The sequence below is a fragment of the Hypanus sabinus genome, unplaced genomic scaffold (genome assembly GCF_030144855.1).
Source record: "Hypanus sabinus isolate sHypSab1 unplaced genomic scaffold, sHypSab1.hap1 scaffold_316, whole genome shotgun sequence".
NCBI lineage: Eukaryota > Metazoa > Chordata > Chondrichthyes > Myliobatiformes > Dasyatidae > Hypanus > Hypanus sabinus.
In genome coordinates this window covers 304,826-324,864 of record NW_026781227.1, presented here as the reverse complement: position 1 = coordinate 324,864, position 20,039 = coordinate 304,826, and the positions used below count along the sequence as shown (strand labels likewise).

At 43.8% G+C, this 20,039-nt stretch overlaps 1 protein-coding gene across 1 annotated transcript; it reads left to right on the top strand.

Annotated features, from left to right (window-relative positions):
- Positions 1–394: 394 nt before the first annotated feature.
- LOC132388397 (N-acetyllactosaminide beta-1,3-N-acetylglucosaminyltransferase 3-like) lies at positions 395–1,744 on the top strand. The gene has a single exon (XM_059960748.1). The coding sequence runs from the start codon at positions 395–397 to the stop codon at positions 1,550–1,552; it is 1,158 nt and encodes a 385-aa protein (XP_059816731.1). The 3' UTR covers positions 1,553–1,744.
- Positions 1,745–20,039: the final 18,295 nt, after the last annotated feature.

Sequence of the window (20,039 nt, the reverse complement as noted above, 5' to 3'; positions counted from 1 at the left end):
CCCTGCATTGTGCTATATTGCTCTATGTCTGGCCCAGCTCAGTTTATGCCCCGAGAGGAGTAATGAGAGCTGTGAAGCGAGGTGGAATACAGCCTTTTGAATCATATATCTTTAATGCTCAGAAAGAAACTATGCGATTTTCAGTGTAATGACAGAGATGGTATCCTATAGGTAGATTTGTTTTTCTGCTGGGATGGAATGCTTCAGGTCAACTAAACTTACAGCAGCGTGTAGGGCCCTGTCTATCCCTTACCTCACCACCTTTTTGGGGTTCAATATTACAAAGCATTAGTGAACCTCATTACAGCTTAAACTTCTCATTGTTCTCAAGCATCATGTAAATGTAAAGTTTTCGTTGAATTAATCCATATTTCTTCTCTATTTCAGGTGAAATATGAGAAGACATCGGCGATTCCATGAGAAAGTAGTGCTGGGTGTTCTGATTATTCTGGGATTGTTCTTCATGTTCTGGGATAATGTCCGACGTCGAGAGACTGGTGATGTTGCAGAAACTGTTCATCGCAAAGATCTGCCCAAGGTTGTTACAGCTGATGCAACTAGATCAGTGCTCAAGCCAAAGTGCCACGCGAACACGACATTGCTGCACCTGTCCTCATTTCATCAAGAGAACGAGCACATTAAAAACTTCTTGTTGTATAAACTCTGTCGAGAATTTGACATGATTGAAAATGTCCCAGATAAATGTGGTGGTCGAGAAGGATCTCACAATGTCTTCCTGCTCCTGGTGATCAAATCTGACCCTTTCAACCAGGATCGGCGGGAAGTGGTCAGGAAGACCTGGGGCAAAGAACGCGAATTCAATGGGGTCCTAATTAAGAGAGTATTTATCTCTGGTGTCTCTCCTGACCAAAAAGAAAGCAGGAAATTGAATCAGCTGTTAGCCATGGAAAACAGAGAACACAGAGATGTTCTACAATGGGATTTCTTGGATACCTTTTTCAACCTCACCCTCAAACAATACAAGTTGCTGCAGTGGGTCAGTGAATATTGCCCCAGTGCTAAGTTCATCTTCAATGGAGATGATGATGTCTTTGCCAATACCGATAACATGGTTGATTATTTGCTAGGCATGAAGGTTCTCCAACACCTGTTTGTGGGCCATCTCATTTATGGGGTTGGGCCTATTCGCGAGAAGTGGAGCAAGTATTATGTGCCAGAAATAGTGACCACCATCAAGTCGTACCCACCATACGCTGGTGGAGGGGGGATACTTATGTCTGTGCATACAGCTCATATCATTTACCACATAGCCCAAGACCTTGAACTATTCCCCATTGATGACGTATTTTTGGGGATGTGTCTGGCCAAGGCTGGACTAGCCCCACGCTCCCATAGCGGATTCAGGATAGCTGGAATCAGTGTTCCTTCACCCCAAGATGAATCTTTCAATCCTTGCTATTACCGTGAGTTGCTGCTAGTGCACCGTTTTCGGCCTTTCGAACTGCTACTGATGTGGGATGCGGTGCATGATGCCAATCTGAAGTGTGCTCGTGCTCCCCAGAAGTCTGCATCCACGGAAAGGACCACATGAGTCATGAGAATGTAGCAACTGTTGGAATGGAATGCAGTTTGTGCACATGTGTTAATCAGTTGTTTATGCAATGTACGAAGGTTAATTCCTAAATTATATTGGATATATTAACTCATAGTGTCGGCGCCTTTCTACATTCTACAAATGTTTGAAACGCTATCAGGTGTCATCACTCAGCCTAATTATTACTGCACCCATAATGACTTCCAATATTGACAGAAGCATCACAATTTAAGTCAATTGTAAAGTTATTCCAAGTGGGCAGTCCTTGTTGCATTGCGTGCAGATAGGTACAACATGTTCACTTGGGGCATTTGTATAATAAGGCACAAATAAAATTTTTAGTAACAGTTATATCTGTGTATTTTTTTCTTGCCGTTTCTTACATGCCCCTTGCAAAATGTGAAAGAGACAAATGCATTTCTTGGACTGGAACTGTGAGAACAACAAAGAATCCAGATCTGAAATTGTCTCAGGGTTGGAGGAATGGAGAAACTTATGGTCATCACTTCTGTACTCAAATGTCAGCCTGCACTGTGTCTGTGTAACTACATATCAAATAAAAGCACACACGCACGAGATGGCTTGAACTGGAGTATTTACATTGCAGAGAGAGAAAGAGATCAATGAACATGTGGGGACAACAGATCAATATGCATACATAGACGGCAGTCCATATGTAGTGCGAAGGGGAGTGGCATTAGATTTGGCAGGTGTCTTGTCTAAGACAATGTACTCGGCTGCCAGTGTCATGTTGTTGGTATTGACACGGTCATCACTGAGAGTTAAGTCCGGTAGCTTTCACTAGTGGCCAACCTGGACATCGGAAATCTGGAGAGGAGGGGACTTCAATAAGGCTCACTGTCCGAGGGGCAATAGAGCAATCGGTGACCAATCAACTAGTGGCCAATCGTCATTTGGGATTGATTAGTAACAGCAAATTAAAGGAAGGTGGGAAAAACCCAGTGGCTGTCTTCTGAGTAGAAACATAGAAAACCTACAGCACAATATGGGCCTCTCGGCCCACTGAGCTGTGCCGAACATGTCCCTACCTTAGAACTGCCTAGGCTTTACCCACAGCCCTCTTTTTCAAAGCATGTGACCATCCAGGAGTCTCTTAAAGACCGTATCTTTTCCGCCTCCAGCACCGCCGGCGGCAGCTCATTCCACGCACTCACCTCTCTCTGTGTAAAAAAAAACCTACCCCTGAAATCTCCTCTGTATTACTTCCCAGCACCTTAAACTATGCCCTCTCATTCTAGCCATTTCAGCCCTGGGGAAAGTCTCTGACTGTCCACACGATCAAGGCCTCTCATCATCTTGTACACCTCTATCAGGCGACCTCTCATCCTCCATCGCTCCAAGGAGAAAAGGCCGAGTTCACTCAAACTATTCTCATAAGGCATGCTCCCCAATTCAGACAACATCCTTGTAAATCTCCTCTGCACCCTTTCTACGGTTTCCATGTCCTTCCTGTAGTGAGGCAACTATAACTGAGCACAGTACTCCAAGTGGGATCGGACCAGGGTCCTATATAGATGCAACATTGCCACTCAGCTCTTATACTCAATCCCACAATTGGTGAAGGCTAATGCACTATATGCCAACTTAACCACAGAGTCAACCTGTGTAGCAGCTTTGTGTGTTCTGTGGACTCGGAACCAGATCCCTCTGATCCTCCGCACTGCCAAAAGTTTTGCCTTTAATGCCATATTCTGCCATCATAGTGTAGGGACTGCGGTCTGCAGTCAGGTACTCAGGATCACTCAGCATAATGTTGCACGAACATTATTAGCAAAACACTCCGACACAAGACGGGTTTCATTTTGTTACAGACAGAAATGCCAGTTTGGTACTACAAGTAAATTGCATTTCCACATCAGTGGAGAAGTGTGCTGACACCCCTCGCTGTCTGTAAAAGCTGTGACGAGATGCTGAGGTGTATTCAATATGGACTGTGCTTTTAAAAAGAGAGAGAGTTGGTGTACATCGATTCAGAGAGAGAGAGAGAGAGAGAGAGAGCACGGAGCAGCTCGTGAGTCGCCATGGTTACGTAAGGGCGGGGCTATATAATGGGCAGCTGGCGTTCAGCATGTCTGGGATATATTCAAGGTCAGCCTGCTTTTCACACTTTTCACACAGACACACGGAAGACACGGACAGAAATACAGAGGAAATAGACACTGGATGAACGTTCAGTGCCCAGGAAAGGGTGGGTTTTGATCGCAGTGTCGGAAAGGGGTGGCCGGTGGAATGTTATCGGTGCGTTTAACCTTTGATAACTTTACTGCGTGAAGGCGGTACTCTTTTGTGTGATCATAAAACTTTAACAGGACTTCGGAATGCAACTGAACGATCAACGACATCAGCTTACTTGGAAAACAAATCACCTCTCTCTCTCTCTCTCCTCAATTCTACTCTTAATATCGCGAAATGAACTGACGTCATTCCTATACCATCGTAAGACTGTATCATTTACCACCTAAGCTGAAGATGTTTGAGGTTTTATATTTACACGCTTACATATGCATAAACTCTGCTAATCTGTTTGGTTTATCTGGTTTTATATTACGAGATTACGTGGATACTGTTAAGTAGTGTTTTGTTTGTAACAATACCAGACTCCAGGTGTGTTCTATTTATGCTGGTTCTTTTAACCCGTTACGGGGTACGTAACAAAACCGTTCCAACCCCGACATCACACCGCATTTCTGTAAACCCCTTCGACACTTACAGCACTCGGCATCTCAGCAAAACCTCCATCATCCAGCCTGGTGCATTCAGACGACAGCAGACCCGAGAAAGATACCGTCGTGTCAGATTGAATGGCTCATTAAACACTGTTGGCCAGAAGAAACTACAGTCTGATCAAGGACAGGAAAGCAGTCAAACCAGTTTTCTCTGTTTCCCCCCATTTTGTGGACTATGAACTGTTTCTTGCATTGGAATAATTTAATCAGAGGAACTGAATGTGGACACAGGGAGCTTCAGGTAATGATCTGCTAAACCTGAGACCATTCTCAAACAAGTCGCCATTTGTTATGTGAAGGGCGTGGACTCTGAACTGATTCTTGACCCAGGGACAATCTAATCAGAGCAATAAACCAGAGACCATGCTCAGGGGAGTGGCTACTTGTTATATAAAATGCCAGACATATCAAAGAAGCAATCGGTAGTCTCGTCAGACTCTGTCTGGGTTGCCTCATTTAACTGGCTTGGACCAGTCAGGGTGTAAAGATACGAATACACAAGGCTGGGGTGGGCAGAGCCAGGTACAATATGTTGGTTGTAGCTCTGTACAATGATCAGTAACCATGTGACCCAGGTAGGTCAGGTGACCTTGAGCCAATGGTTTGGAAATCCAATGGTTCAATTAATGAGGAACAATATAAGATTCTGGAGCACCAAATATGCCAGGGTGATAATTCTCCAGCGGCTAGAGACCAACCATTGTCGAAAAGTAGTACCACACGGACACGTGGAGATCGGATACATGGGGATCGGAATAAGATGGGAGGCATTGACCGTGTGGATATTCAGAGGCTTTTTCCCAGGGCTGAAATGGTTGCCACAGGAGGACACATGTTGAAGGTGCTAGGGAGTCAGTACAGCGGAGGGATAAGTTTTTTTTTTAACTCAGAGAGTGGTGAGTACGTGAAATAGGCTGCCGGCAACAGTGGTGGAGGCGGATTCGATTGGGTCTTTTTACGAGACTTTTGGATAGGTATATGAAGCTTAGAAAAATAGAGGGCTATAGGTATGCCTAGTCATTCCTAAGGTAGGGACATGTTCGGCACAACGTTGTGAGCCGAAAGCCCTGTATTGTGCTGTAGAATTTCTATGCTTTTTATGTTTCTATGGAAACATAAACGTAGACTCTTTACCGGGTAAAAACTTTTCTCTTAATTGACTGTTCATGGAGTGTCTGGGTTTCCAGTAGTGTGCACACAGGAAGATAGTGTGCAAATCTACGTGATTTTAGTAGAAATAATAAAATATACTTGTTGGTAAATACAGATTTTCTGTATTTCATTGATCATTGTTACAAGGAATGATTCTTGTCACGGTGGCATCCATCATTAACATTGCCCACTAACAGGACGTGCCCTCTACACAGTGTTACCATCGGGAAGGAGATACAGAAGCCTGAAAGCTCAGGCTCAGCGATTCAGGAACAGCGTTTTTCCCCGCTGCCACCTGTATCTCAGTTTTGTTTTCTCTATATTTATTTATCCTGTATTTCATTGTACTGCTGCCGTAAAGTTAACAATTTTGCGACGTATGTCTGTGATATTAAATCTGGTTCTGATTCTTTAAGTGTACCTTTGAAACCTTTGATTCTGAATCAGATACAGGGGAGATGTGTTAGATCGAACTTACATTAGTCGAAAGCCTATCAGAACCTTATGTACTGTGCAGTAATATTCTGTGTTCTGTGCTCGATCGAGAGTACCGTATCTTGCTATAGTTAAGTAAGTCGATTAATTATTTAAAATTATTTAAATTAATTATTAATTAATTACACCTTGCTTTTCCAGACTACTCTCAATGCGTTGGATAATAAAGTGCAGGAGAATTAAAAAAAACAATAGACCATATATATATATATATATATATATATATTAGTACCGACCGCTGGATGATCTCGATAGCTTTGCTTGGAAGGGACTTGCCAACTATTATGTAATGATGAATTGTCCTCGGTGTTGAGACTATGCTGGTCATGGGGTATGAAGGGAAGTATCTGGACAAACAGGAACATTAACGATAGTCAGTATGGGCCAGTGCATAGTAGGTCATGTCTAACCAATCTCACAGAGCTTTAGGACGTAGTAACCAGGAATGGTGTTGACAGCAAGGCAGTGGATGCGTCTGCAGGGACTTCAGCAAGGAATTTGCAAGATTTACACGGAAGGATGGTCGGGACGGTTCAGTCGCTTGGCTTTCACGATGAAGTAGTAAATTGGATTAGCCATTGGCTATGTTGGGGAAACTAGAGTGTGGTAATGGATGGTTGTCTCTCTGATTGGAGGCTAATGGAGAGAGGAGATCCGCAGGAATCGTTGCTGTGCCCGTTGTTACTTGTAATCTATATCCACGATCTCGATAATAATGTCGTTAATTAGATCAGCAAATTTGCCGATGACACCAACATTACGGATGTAGTTGACAGCGAGGAAGACTACCGGAGCATGAGGCGGGATCTGGACCAATGGAAAAATGGCCTGAAAAATGGCAGATGGGATTTAGATCAGACAAGTGTTAGACGTTGCCCTTTGGGCGGAGCAGCCAGGGTGGGTCTGACACAATGAGAAATAGGGCACTGAGGAGTACGACAGAGCAAACGAATCTGGGAATGCAGGTCCATAATTCAACGAAAGTTGCGGCACTGTTACACAAGGTCGTAAAAGAAACTTTTCGTACATTGGCCGTCATAGACCAAAGTACTGAGTACAGGAGCTGGGACGATATTTTGCTGCTGTTTAAGGCTTTATTGGGGCCTAATTTGGAATAGTGTGTGCAAGAAAGATTAAAATATGATTAAAATAATGCAGAAAAAATTACACGGCTAATGCCGGGACGGACTGAATGTTTTTAATTAAAAGGAAAGATTACACGTGTTAGCAGTTTATTCCCGAGCGGGTAGAAGACTGAGGGGAGATTTGATAGAGGTATACAACATTATGAGGCGTATAGAGAGTGTAAATTCAAGCGGGTTTTCTCCACTGATATCGGGCGAGAATACAACTGACGATCATGGGTGAAGTGTGAAATGTGAAATGTTTAAGGGAAACATGAGGGGGAAATTCTTCTGCCTGAGGGTGGTCAGAGTGTAGACAGAGCTGCCAACACAAATGGTAATTGAGATTCCGATGCCAATCTTTAAGAGATGTTTGGAGAGGTACATGGATGAGAGGGATATGGATGGCCACGGTCCGGGTGAGGTCGATGGCAGTAGGCAATTTAAATAATTCCTCACTGACCTGACGGGCTGGAGACCCTGCTGTGCTGTAGTTTCCTATGGCTGTCTGACTGTGTATCTGGGTTAGAGCTTCAGCGTCACACAGCACCGACCGATCTAGAAAGTCGTTGATACTGTTCGATCCCTCTGTCCATGCAACACTGAAGTAATTTGGATGGTTATTCTGTATTCCCCAATTGCCTGCGATGGGTTTGAAGGGAGACAAGCGTGAGCCTGATTATTGCTTTGCCTTCGCTGCGTTTTTAGTTTGTGTAGTTTTGTGTGTTTCATTTATTATTGATTTCAGAGGGAGACACGGATTCCACATCGGCCATGTGGATTCAGGGTTAAATGGATCGGAATATGAGCATTTCTACACCCGATATGATAAAACCACGATTCAGAGGTAAATTGGCATTTGGATAAATTGGTGTGTACTTGAATTATGAATTCGGATTGCCATTTTGGACGGCTGGTTCTTTTAATAAGCAGCAGAAGCTGCTGCTGAGCACTTTGAAATGCTGGTTTTAAATTGTAGGGCTCCATTGGAAAAGATGCTTTGAAGTCATTGTAGCATTTGCCCTGTAATATGTAAATGACAGGTCAGTTTAGAAAACGCGCTGGTGCAGTCAATCACTCAGCGATTTGCTGGCATCTTCAGCCCTAATTCCATTAATTATCCAGGTGCTACGGTGTGATCAGATTAAATCGATTATTTCCTCAGCCCTGTTTCTGAGAGCACTGGTAACTGCAGACTCGCAATAGAGTTGTAAACTGCAGCAGAATTTCGACTCTGCATGAGGAACACGGCTGCGCTCTGTCTTCCAGCCAGAATTCACTCTGTCCACCACATCATCTGCCTTCTGTTAGGAGCCAATACTGAATCAACGTAGCCAGGTTTCCCTCGATCCCATGCCTCCTGACTTTCTGAATGAGTCTACTATGGGGAACTGATCAAACACCTGACCATAATTAATGCACCCACATCGACTGTCCTGGTTCATCCGTTAGTTTTATTTTCACTTTTAAATAATTCAATCTGACTCATTAATGACAACATGCCATGTTGTCTCTCCGCCGCAGTCTTACATCTCTCCAAATACTCATAAGTTCCACCTTCAATAATCCTCTCCAGTAGATTACCCACAACCGATGTAAGACTCCCTGGTCTATAATTCCAAAAATTATCCTTATTATCTTTCGTCAACAAATGAACAACATTTTCCACCCTCCAATCATCTAGTTCTACTTCCGTGGCCAGCGAAGGCACAAATATCCTGTCCAAAAGCGCAGCAATATTTTTTCTCGCCTTCCAAAATTACCTGGACTATATCACTTCCGGTATCGGGGAATCATCTATCGTAATGTTTTCCAAGTTTACAGCGCATCCTCTTTCTCACCGTCGGCAGGTTCTGGCATATCTGCCTTTTTACGCTGTGTTCACATTGATCAATGTATTCAGTGAGGAGCTTCACCGCCTCTTTGGACTCCAGACACAAGTTTTCCTCTTTTACCTCTGATCTGCCCACACTCTCTCCAGTCTCCTCCTGTTCTTCACAGTGCAACTCGTCAAGGATTTCTCAAATCCCCTCTATGTCTTTTAAGTCCATTGTTAAATTCCTTCCTGTCTACATTGTGACTCGCTGAAGCATTACCTGATCCTTTCTTCCTTTTCTGTAAGTATCGTTCTTTCTTCCTCTTGACGTGTTGTTCCAAATTTCTTCTCTCCCAGGGTTACTTTACACTGTCATCCTTTCCCTGCGTCAGTGGGCCAAGCCTATACTGAACCCCGTGTCAGTGCTCCCTAAACAATCCCCACATATCTGTCGCGCAATACCCCGAGTGCATCATTTCCCAATTTACGTTCCTAAGCTCCTGCCAGGCAGCACCACAAATCGCTGACCCCCAATTAAATAGAACCCATGCTCCCTGGTCTTAACTGTGCAAGGTAAATGTCGGGAAGTTCTCCCTGTTGTTCTGAAATGCGGACCCGCAGAAAGATCTGTCACAACCCGTTTCCTTTTCTAATATCAGATCTGGTATGGAAAGTTCGCCAGTCAGCATTTCTTCTTATAGAGACATGAATCCTTCCTGAACACAACTGAGAGTTTATGCCTTTGCTAAACATTTTACCCTGAATAGGTGCCAAAGACTATTAGGGAAGTTGCAGTTACCCGTGCCAATAACATGGCTCATGTCCAAGTTCCGCTCCCCGATCGGTTCCTTACTGTTCCCGTTGCGTTTTTTTTGTTGATCTTGTGGGCGGCTGTACAGAATACTCCAACTGGTGAGATCGCGCCCATTTCAAAAGGGAGAACAGAAACAGTGTTCGTCTCTCAGTCTATTAAAAAACGAACGCTCAACGTTGTCCTCCCTTTCTGCAGCTGTGATACTATCCCTGGTTTCCCATCGCACTCCCTTTACAATCTGTTACCTGACCCTGTCTATTTTGAAACATGTAAAACCCAGAAATTCATGAAGCCATCTCTGTCCTAGTGACAGTCGAGTGTCTGTGATAGTTTGGAACATAATTCAACCAATTTAACAATCACTCCAGCAGCATTGAACGTGTGTATTGCTACCTACCTGAACTGTATGAGGCAAACCATCTTCCACCAATTTTGCAATTTCCGGATAACCAGGATGAATTCCGGATGAATTTATGACAAATTTCCCAAATCTGTTCATTGTAAAAGGACTTTATTTGAAAGCTCCGCTGAATTACCATTAGACACGGGCGTTATCTACACAGATGACCATTTAATGTAAACACATACTTCATTCCATTCCTCAGCTCTTCTCTGAATTTCCTCTGTGTCAGTGTATAGATACAGGTATTGGTGCACATGCTGAGAAATTGAAACATGAACCCAAGTTGTTGGAGGATGTATACCGAGGAACTCAAATATCTGTCCTCGTAAAAATAGTTTTGTGTTTGCCATTTCAGGGAATGGGCTACAGAGGGCATGCACAATAATATGAAATTAGCTGATATAGGAAACAACAAACTCATCGATTTTCTGCGTTTTTCCACCTCAGCATCTTTCTGATTGTCGCTGCTGTGCCGAAGCTTTCTGCGGACTCTATTTGCTACAACGATATGTCTTACGGTTAACCCGTTAAACACCAGGATTAAGCCGATTGGTAGAAATGGTGTTAAAATACCGTCCAGTAATTCGTATCCTCTCCACACGGGTGAAGTAGCGTATTCATGTGTGCCGGTGCACCGCCACGGCGTGTTGTCAATGATGACGTAAGGTTCAATGGAAAAGTAAAAAGGGACACATTTCCCGCAGCTGATGATAACCACCGTTGCTGTTCTCTCGGTGCAGTATCGCTCCCGCAACTTTCGGCAACATATTGCGATGAAGCGATCGAAGGTAAAACTGACCGTGAACCAAACAGAACAGTCCTGCGTCACAGCCGCAAATACAAGTTTCAGAGCGCATACCGGAGTGATGAGCAGGGATCTGGAATAAATGTAGATATTGTTGGTCTGTTCCACTAAAGCAGCAACGATAACCACCATCAGATCCGCTGTTGCCATTCTGACCAGGTAACGGGTGATGCATTTGGAGAGTCCGCATTTTCCAAGAGATAGGATCACAATCGCCGTTAAAGTAACTAGAAGAAATTTGGAAACAAAATAAAAATATGGTCAGCAGCAACTCTCTGTATGCCTCCATGGGGGTGGTCTGTTTGGAACTGGAATGCGGAGGTCCAGTGTGTGCGGTCTCCGTCGCTGCACTCCGGCTGGAGGACAATGACGGATGTGAGTGTCAGTGTATTGGCGACCTTCCCACAGTTTAGAGCGAGGCATCCGAGTTCCACGACTCACGGACCGGTGAATGGAAGATCGTAAACAAACAATTTCCATTATTAGGGGCGAAACAATTGAAGGGTTTGTTTGTAGTTTAGACAAAGTGGAATCAAAAGATACAAAACACAAATTATCATTTACTGACTTACAGAGCAACAGACCGACGTCTCGAAAATAGACTGGACCATCATTTAAATAAGCTACCACGATGTTATAAGGTCGAAGTGTCTGCACTGATAGATACTCGGACCTAGAAAGCAGAGTCCAGCATCACTTCAGAAAACCTAGCGAGATGGAATTATGAAACAGTGACAATATCGGCACCAATGTAATTGACAAAAGAAGAAAACACTGCGATTAAAGTATGGAAATGGAAAGAAAACCATGAGATGCCTGAACCCTCCATTCCGGAAACACGGTTCAGCCGACGGTAGCATCTGTGCTCAGTAACAGTGCGGATACCGCAGCAGAGTAAAGACGGCACCATACATAAAGTGACCAGCTCCGGCATCTTACCGGGGACACCAACCGCTACAAGTGTGGGATAGAATATGCCCGCGATGTAGTAAATCGCCGGATATCCCATATTCCGTCAGAAGCAGCGTTCAGTAGTACGGAGCGTTTCAGCTGCTCAGATGGACTGGTGATCGGTTTAGCAGACTTTTATTGAGGAGAGAGCAATTCCACTGAGGCAATTAGCGTGGTGATCACGTCAGGGACATTAGTGACAACCAACTGCAAAAACACTTACATTAAACTATTTTTACTCACTGTTCCCGTGTCATTAATTTGACTCCTCACGGGACGTTGCAATCTATGTTCTTTAAAATAAAATATGATGTGAATTTTCCATGTTATTTTCCATGATTCCTGGCTTCAGGGATTTAAATAGTTTATTTTTTTAAATATCTGTGTTACTTTTAAAATTGGTAATCATCTTGAAGTCGATTTAAATTGTAACAGTCGACGGAGTGCATTTACTTCTGAAATTGAGGGAAGGAATTTGTTCTGGCTGGTGAAATGGAGAACATTTCTTTATTAAAGGGGAACTTCCGTTCATCTTTACTTTCATTTGTTCCAGTCATTCCGGGGGCTTGATTGATGAAAATCACAGTGACAGCTGACCTGTATTACAAATACACTGCACGTATATTCCTCCAAACACCGTAGAAGATCCACAGTGATATTCCAGAGACCTGTGATCAAAAAGGGAAACTGTCTTCGGGAAATTAGCAAGGGCTGTGGAGAATTTGAAGAACAATGTTTTCCTTCGCACACATGGGCCGTTTTATAGGAACCTGGCCTCTGCCAGTCAATGACCTGACCACCCCATACCCGTAACATGCGATACAGTCTATTTAACTTTAAAGATACTCACACCTGCCACGATTCCACCACCATTTCTCCATTCATTCTCTGTCTGAAAAAAAAAAAGTAGCAAGTAGAAATCTGTGAACAATCCGCAGGTTCCCAGGCTGTTCTATTATTTTCCACGAAGTTGTATTTTTTTCTCCTGATTTACTGTCAGGCATTTTGCCTTTCGAGCGTCACTATGTGTATGTGCAGAACAGCGGATGTGTTCAAGCTGTCAATTACACTTCTTCCCGCTCCTGCAGTGTGGTTCTTGCACCGATGAGCGGCCCTCGGTTTATTGGAGAGAGTCTCATCACTCCGTTTCCATCGTGGAAATCATACTAATGTGTGGCTCTTCGTTCACTCCAGAAAGTATGAACACTGTCTTAAAATTTACCCACCGGAAAGTGAATCATCTATAACATTACCGGTTGAACTCCATCTGCAACTTTCCAGCGCTGTTCTGCATCCTGTCACTGTTCTGTTGCAATCTGTGACAACCTTCTATACTGTCCATAATTGCACCAACCTCCACATCATTGAAAATACAATAATCTATCCTTCCACCTCCTCATCCAAATCATTCATAAAAACATAAATGCCGAGAATCTCTGTAGGACACCTGTCAACAACATCCAGGGAGAAAACGCTCCATCCACAACTATTCTCCTGTGGGCGTCAGTTCTGAATCCATCAGCCAACTTTCCCTGGATACCAAACCTTCTGACGTTAAGCATGGTCCTATCAAGGATGGCTTTAACGTCTTGTTAAAATCCATTCATATCAGATCAATTATCCCCCACTTTATTTGCAGAAGACAACGTAGCAAACACGTTCTCCCATCTGTTTCTCTCTTCTGTTGTCTCCGTCTTTAGGCAAGTGCGAAGATGTGACCTGTCCTCATCCTCTGGGTACAAACTGGAAGTGATTGCCCAGCTCATTGAGGGAGCAACTGCTCCTTCATCCACGTAACCTTCGATTGCCTGAAACATAGTTATGAGGAGTATCTCATCTCGGACCAGAGCATCCCATTGACAATATGTTTTCCGGAACTCAGCTACTAGAGGACATTGACTATCTCCAAGGGGTTTGAGTTGGTTAATATGATACCAATCCAACGTATTTGGAGCAGTTTGAACTCGATATACTGCTGGACTGGCTCTGTCAGTGATGTCATATGCCCCGACAATTCGCGAAGCTGTAAAGGGGGTCGGCTGATTTAGAGACATTATAAACTTCTGTCCTATTTCCTTGTTTGCCCTTGTTTGCTTTGCTGCTTCTTCCGTCTCCTATTATGCGCGGCAACATAATGGGCGTCCTCAATAGAGTCAATTAATTGCTATTTGATTTGTCCTTTCCAGTACCACTATACTCTGCTGATGATAAATCTCGCCCAAACAAACATTTCATTTTAGCTAACATTGTCATTAAAGTTATATTCATCCATTCAACAATTGCACTGCATTGTGGTCGATGAGAGATACCAACTGTGTTTTAACCCAAACGGTTTCATTACATTTTGGATCACGTGTGCGGTGCAGAGGCGACCATGATTGATTCAAGAGTGCTTGTCAATTGCCAACGGGTAAAAACTCTCTCCAAACAAAATCTTGGCCGTAACATCAGCGGTTTTCATTATCTATTTGGGTATAGATGAAGAAGCCTCTACACACTTGGTGAAAACATCCACTATTTCGAGGATATATTTTAGTCCACCAGGGGATGGAGATAAAAATCCAACAATATAATCCTGTAAGGTAACACATGCTCCTTCTACGGAGCATATCTTAAAATACTTCTATAGCCAATTCATCTGGTTTATTACTGGGCACAAAACAAGCAATTCTTGCAATAATGGTATACATCCCCTCGCAAATTCGGCTATCAACACAGATTCTTCGGCTTTTCCATTGTTCTATCTGCTCCTTGATGCCCACAAATGTCATGGCAACAATACATCATCTGGCACCACAAATCTACCATTATTAAGCACAATCCCATTCTGTGCCTGTATCTCTCGATACTCCACCTACTCTTCAGAATCCTCTCCCCTTTGTACATTTCCTAACTCCTGATCCTGTTGCTGTGTCATGACTAACTCTATATGTGTACAGTTTCGTGGTTTCTCTGCCATCGCTATCTCTAGATGTGGATTCCATTTCATCATCCAACTTGATTCTAGTTTGGCGAACTCACAAGCCTTCCTGCTCCCTTCCGGGGAAGTCTGTAACTGAGCCTCACCTGTTTCATCCATCAGTGTTTCCTCTTGCCTTCTCAAATATTTACTCCATCAAGGGAGCTGATGGTAAAGGTTTACTGTCTATTGAGATATTACCTCCAGCTTCCCATAACGGTAAATATTCAGTCAAAGCACATGGGTATGCAGTGACGCCCATCTGGTTCGTAGCCCGCAGTAACTCACCCATTCAAGTATTTATCTAAGCTTCTGATGGAGACATTATTGGGAAGAGCAGTAGAAATATCTCAGCGGAATTATTTCGTTTTGTTTTTCAACAGAATCTGGAAATTGTGATAAGTAGTGGCCCAAGTATAAGGAAAAAAATAGGATTAGAGGATTCCAGGATTCCAGAAGCACAGGCAGCGACAGCTCCTAGGAGACCAACCATTGCAGAAGTGGATGATCCCTAGTCAAAAACTTGATTACATCAGGATTAAGAGAAACGACGAGACAGCGTAGACTCATTGCGCGGGTGTTATCTTTCCGATTATTTCACGGTCTTTGGAGGGTACGGGTAACCTATGGGTGCATGCAGGTGTTTACTGTACATTTATAGCACGGCCGCTTTCGACCAACGGCGCTAACATTTCGATGAACTCTCGCAATTTTTTATCTGTGACTCACCTGCTATTACACCTCATTCCGCCATTTCATTCCCTTCCATCAATCGGCCTGTTCTGGCCAAAGACAATTGTCTTTCTATGAGTTCCATAACGGATGTTGTTTCAAGGTGTAATACAGAGTCAAAGACCAGTAGAACTCGCCCAGTGAACAGAGTGCGTTTAAAGAGAATCTCACTGACACACAGCCCCGGGACTGGGTCCAGAGCGTCAGTCTCAAATTCCAACGTAGAAGTGACGGGACGGTAAAGGTAAATTAGACCATGCACCATGGGGCGTTTGCAGCCTCTGTAGAACGTGAACTATTGGCCGCCTTTAGGACTATATGGTACCGGGGCGAGGAGGGGGCATGGGCATCACCGCAGTTCAGCCGGTCTAGTAAAAAGAAATCAGCTCATTTCCGATCGTTGGAAGGTATCCAATTGGTTGATGAAATGCCGTTCCTCTCGTTTATGCTCTGCCTGACGAAGGCAGTGGAGAAGGGCGCAGTCAGAGAAAATATCCGCGGATCAATGGAATTGGAGTTAAATTGCGGTTAACCAGGAAGGTCGGGATCAACCACGTGACCATGCAAAAAAGTATTGCGGAGAACGAGTCGCTTATGTTTCTTTCTCTCTCTTTAACATCATGGAAACGTCATTGTGGACACTGAAAGTGCAGTGGCACAGTTCGACAGATCTGTAAAGAAATCGCTGCGTCAATTCTTTACATCAGAATGAAACGAGGAAAGTCAACAGCTTAGGCTAACTTACGCAAAGCTTACATTTCCACTCAACCCATGCCCTCCTTATTAGATGCGCCTGACATGGAGAAATTGTTTCATTGATGAACACTGCAAGCCGCTCAGAATTATTAAACTTCTGTGTGAAGCAACGATTCACCCTCCACTTCAATTAAAAACTGGCGGGTCCCATCTGATATCTGAAATGTTCCTGGGGAATCCTCTCTCCATCGACTCCACTGTAATCACATCCTTTACATATGGAGATCAGCAACTCGAATCTGACCAGTATTGTGTAACATTGCATCAGGACCTTTCCCGTTAGTGAAGGCAGTTATTTCCAATGTACTGAACCCATATTATCAATCTGCACACCTGCTTTCATGGATGACTGACCTTCAATTACCTTGCCCGTGTCTACATCAGCCCTCTCGAGAACCCCGTCTCTCTTTGCGAATATTCGAGCCCTACCAATCGGTGAAAGGTAATCACCACATACTTCAGTATTCACCCCTGTCTGCCCTTCGCAGACCATTTAACAGACTGATCAATGTCATTTCATAACTGACAGCCCATTGGTATATCACTACGAGGAGTATCCAGGCACAGTGAAAGGCTTCTCCCGGCATTCGGTTCCCACCGTTCAAAGACATCGAGGAAGCATGTCAGGTAAAACAAAAACAAACAATATACAATGGTGTGTTACAAATCCAGTCAACATGCAGTTCAGATTGTCAGACAAGTCAATACGACTGTCTACCTCACTGTCAACAACGATACCAATTCAGTGCATCTGCTAAAAAATTGTCATTGTTGGATCTATTGTAACGAACGCAGACGCTCTGTAAGTTTATTCATTTGTAACGATTGGAATATCCCGTGTACGGGAAATGAATTACTTTGCTTCATACTGGCGTGAACTTCGATAGGAGCTGGTTTACCATGTGATGGACTGCATCACACTCAAAATGCCGGAGGAACTCAGCAAGGCGGGCTGCATCTATTGAGATCGATAAACAGTTGCACTTTCAGGCCCCGACCATGTTTCAGACTGCAAAACGAATGGTGAAAATACCAGAACAAAATTTTGGGGGGAGGAGAAGAAGGCAACCGAGAAAGCACGACGACTTAGTCTACAGGAGACTCCATGGAAATGAACAAGCAGTTGAAGTTTAGACCATAAGAACAGGATTAGGCCTTTCAGCCCATCGAGTCGGCTCCGCTATTGCATCAGGGGTGATCCCGGATCCCAGTCAACCCCATACATCTGCCTTCTCGCTTTGATGCGCTGACCGATCAAGAAACGATCATCTTCCACCTTAAATATACGCACAGGCGGCCTCCACCACAATCTGTGGTAGACCATTCTACAGGTTCACCACCCCTTGGCTGAAAACAAAGTCATTTTTACTTCCGTTCGGAAATGTCAACCCTCCAATTTGAAGCTGTGCCTTCTAGTTTTGGATACCCCCACAACAAGAGACTTCCTCCCAATATCCAGCGTATCTAGTCATTTCAACAGTCGATACGCTTCAATGAGCTCGCCATGCATTCTTCCAACTGCAAAGCTGCCAAACGCTCCTCATATGTTGACCCCCTTCATTCCCGGAATCAACCTTGTGAACCGAGGCAGATCAGGAGAGGAGAAATAAAAGGGGCGGGCAAGTGGAAGGGGAAATAACGGAATTTAGAGATTTCTATGTTCATGCCTTATGATTGGACCGAATAAAAGGTGTTAGTCTTCCAACCTGAGAGTGGCCTTATCCTAGTAGAAGAGGAGTCTATGGAACGACAAGTCGGGTCAGGAACAGGGCTAGACATTGAAACCTTTAGCTACGAGTCTTTGAATATGTATAAACTGTGACTTTTCGGAATGCGAACCTTCAACAGGGCAGGAAAGGAAGTCGGAAGACATCGCGGAAGAGAGAGGGGAAAACATATGGAAGTTGATAGGTGAAGTCAGGTGGTTGGGGAAGATGGACGAAATAAGTACCTGGGAAGTAATATGGGGAAGGCAAAGAGCTCCGGAAGGATGAATCAGATATGAGAGGAGAGTGGATCATTGGAGAAGGGGAAGGAGGAGAGGTATTGGGGGAAAGTGCAAGGAAAATGAGGAAAAGTGTAAAGGGGTGGGGAAAACACTGGAAAATAGAGATATCCATGCTTATGCCATACGATTTGAAGTTACGAAGCCGGAACGTAAGGGGTTATTCCCCCAGCCTGAGAGTGGCATTATCGTCCACAAGAGGAGCCCAAGGACCGACATTTCGCACCGGGAATGGAGACAGGAATTGAGATGGTTTGACACTCGGGATTCCGCTTCTGTTGATGGAGCTCGACGGAGCCTTCATTAATCTGAATAAGGGTCGCGGCCGGAAACGTCTACTGTTTACCCATTTCAAAAGATGCTGCCTGACCTGTTGAGTTCCTCCAGCATTTTGTGTGTGTTGCAATTCATTTTATTAGTGATTTTCCGGCGTTCATTTTCTTCGTAAGCCTGGACACTGCCTTAATTTAATGCTCTTCACTGTATTACAGGATGATACAAACAGCATATTATTTATATATATTGCTGTGATTTAAAACGGAGACAATTTCCAGAGTAAAACAGAGCATCCCAATGACAGTGCATCATTTGTCTATGATGACAAAGTCTATGCAGCCTAGGAATGGACAAGATCAACAATAACAATCTTGAAACCGATAAGTCAGCCTGAGAAAATTTCATAACATTCACTGACTTCTCCAATTGTCATTTCTTCATCTTTGAGATTTTGCAACCTCGAGTCAAGTGCTCCATTCCTCATCACAATTGGGATTTTACTTGAATGACATCGTGTTTATTTTTACCCCAGCTGTTGGAAGACACCTCAGCCTTGTGTAGTATCGAATATTCCGTGTGCTGGAGCGAGTATAAATGAATGGCCGTGGAGATTAATCAGCTCAGAGCGTCTTCAGCGAGATCGCAGGCGGCTGGAAGACAAGCTGAATCTCACACAATATGCTTGAAACATTTTTCACTGTGAGGAAGATATGGCACATGATCATTGCCGTTATTGGTGATCCCGGTAAGAACGCAGGCGAGCTAACATTTGCAGCTCTCTGTGCGCGGCTTTGGACTCGTTCAGTTACCGACAGCGTTGTGATGCCGGTGTATCAGAGTCATTGTGACAAAACTCTGTATTCGTTCAGAAGTTTTCATGCAGAATAATCAGTGGCCTTGGATGAAAATAAGCGGCCAGTTGAACCAGATGTACACTGGGAGATCGCAGAGATGGATTCAGTTTGCGGATTCATTTCAGTAATTAATGTTTTGATTTATCAAAAGTAAAAAACATTGTCAAAGTAAAGGTCGATAATCCAGTCTTCTCGGCACCTTCACAGGAGACTTGGTGTTGTTCTGTATCAATACCTTATCGTGCTCTCCATTCAAATTTAATGATATTGCGCTATGTTTAAAGCAAGTGTTGTAAATTAGAAGGGTTGCTGTAAGGGAAACCTCGGTGAGATTCAGGGAAGAGTTGTAAACATCACTCCAAGTTTCGCAATTTGAAATAAGGGTATGTGTGCTTTATAGTGTGCCAGGGTTTATTTCCACGCCCCATTGTCCGTGAAGTGAGGAGGGAATTAAGAGCCAACCTAACGGTGTCCGACAGAGGTCACACGGGGTAAGACTTATGCGATATCCAACTCTAGAGCAATAAGCATCGAAGCATTTAGAATAATGCTGCAGCAAATTGGAGAAACCCCAAAAGAGGTCAATGGTTGAGGT

Coding starts and splice junctions, on each gene's coding strand:
- LOC132388397 (XM_059960748.1), top strand. CDS start 395: ATGAGAAGACATCGGCGATTCCATGAGAAAGTAGTGCTGGGTGTTCTG.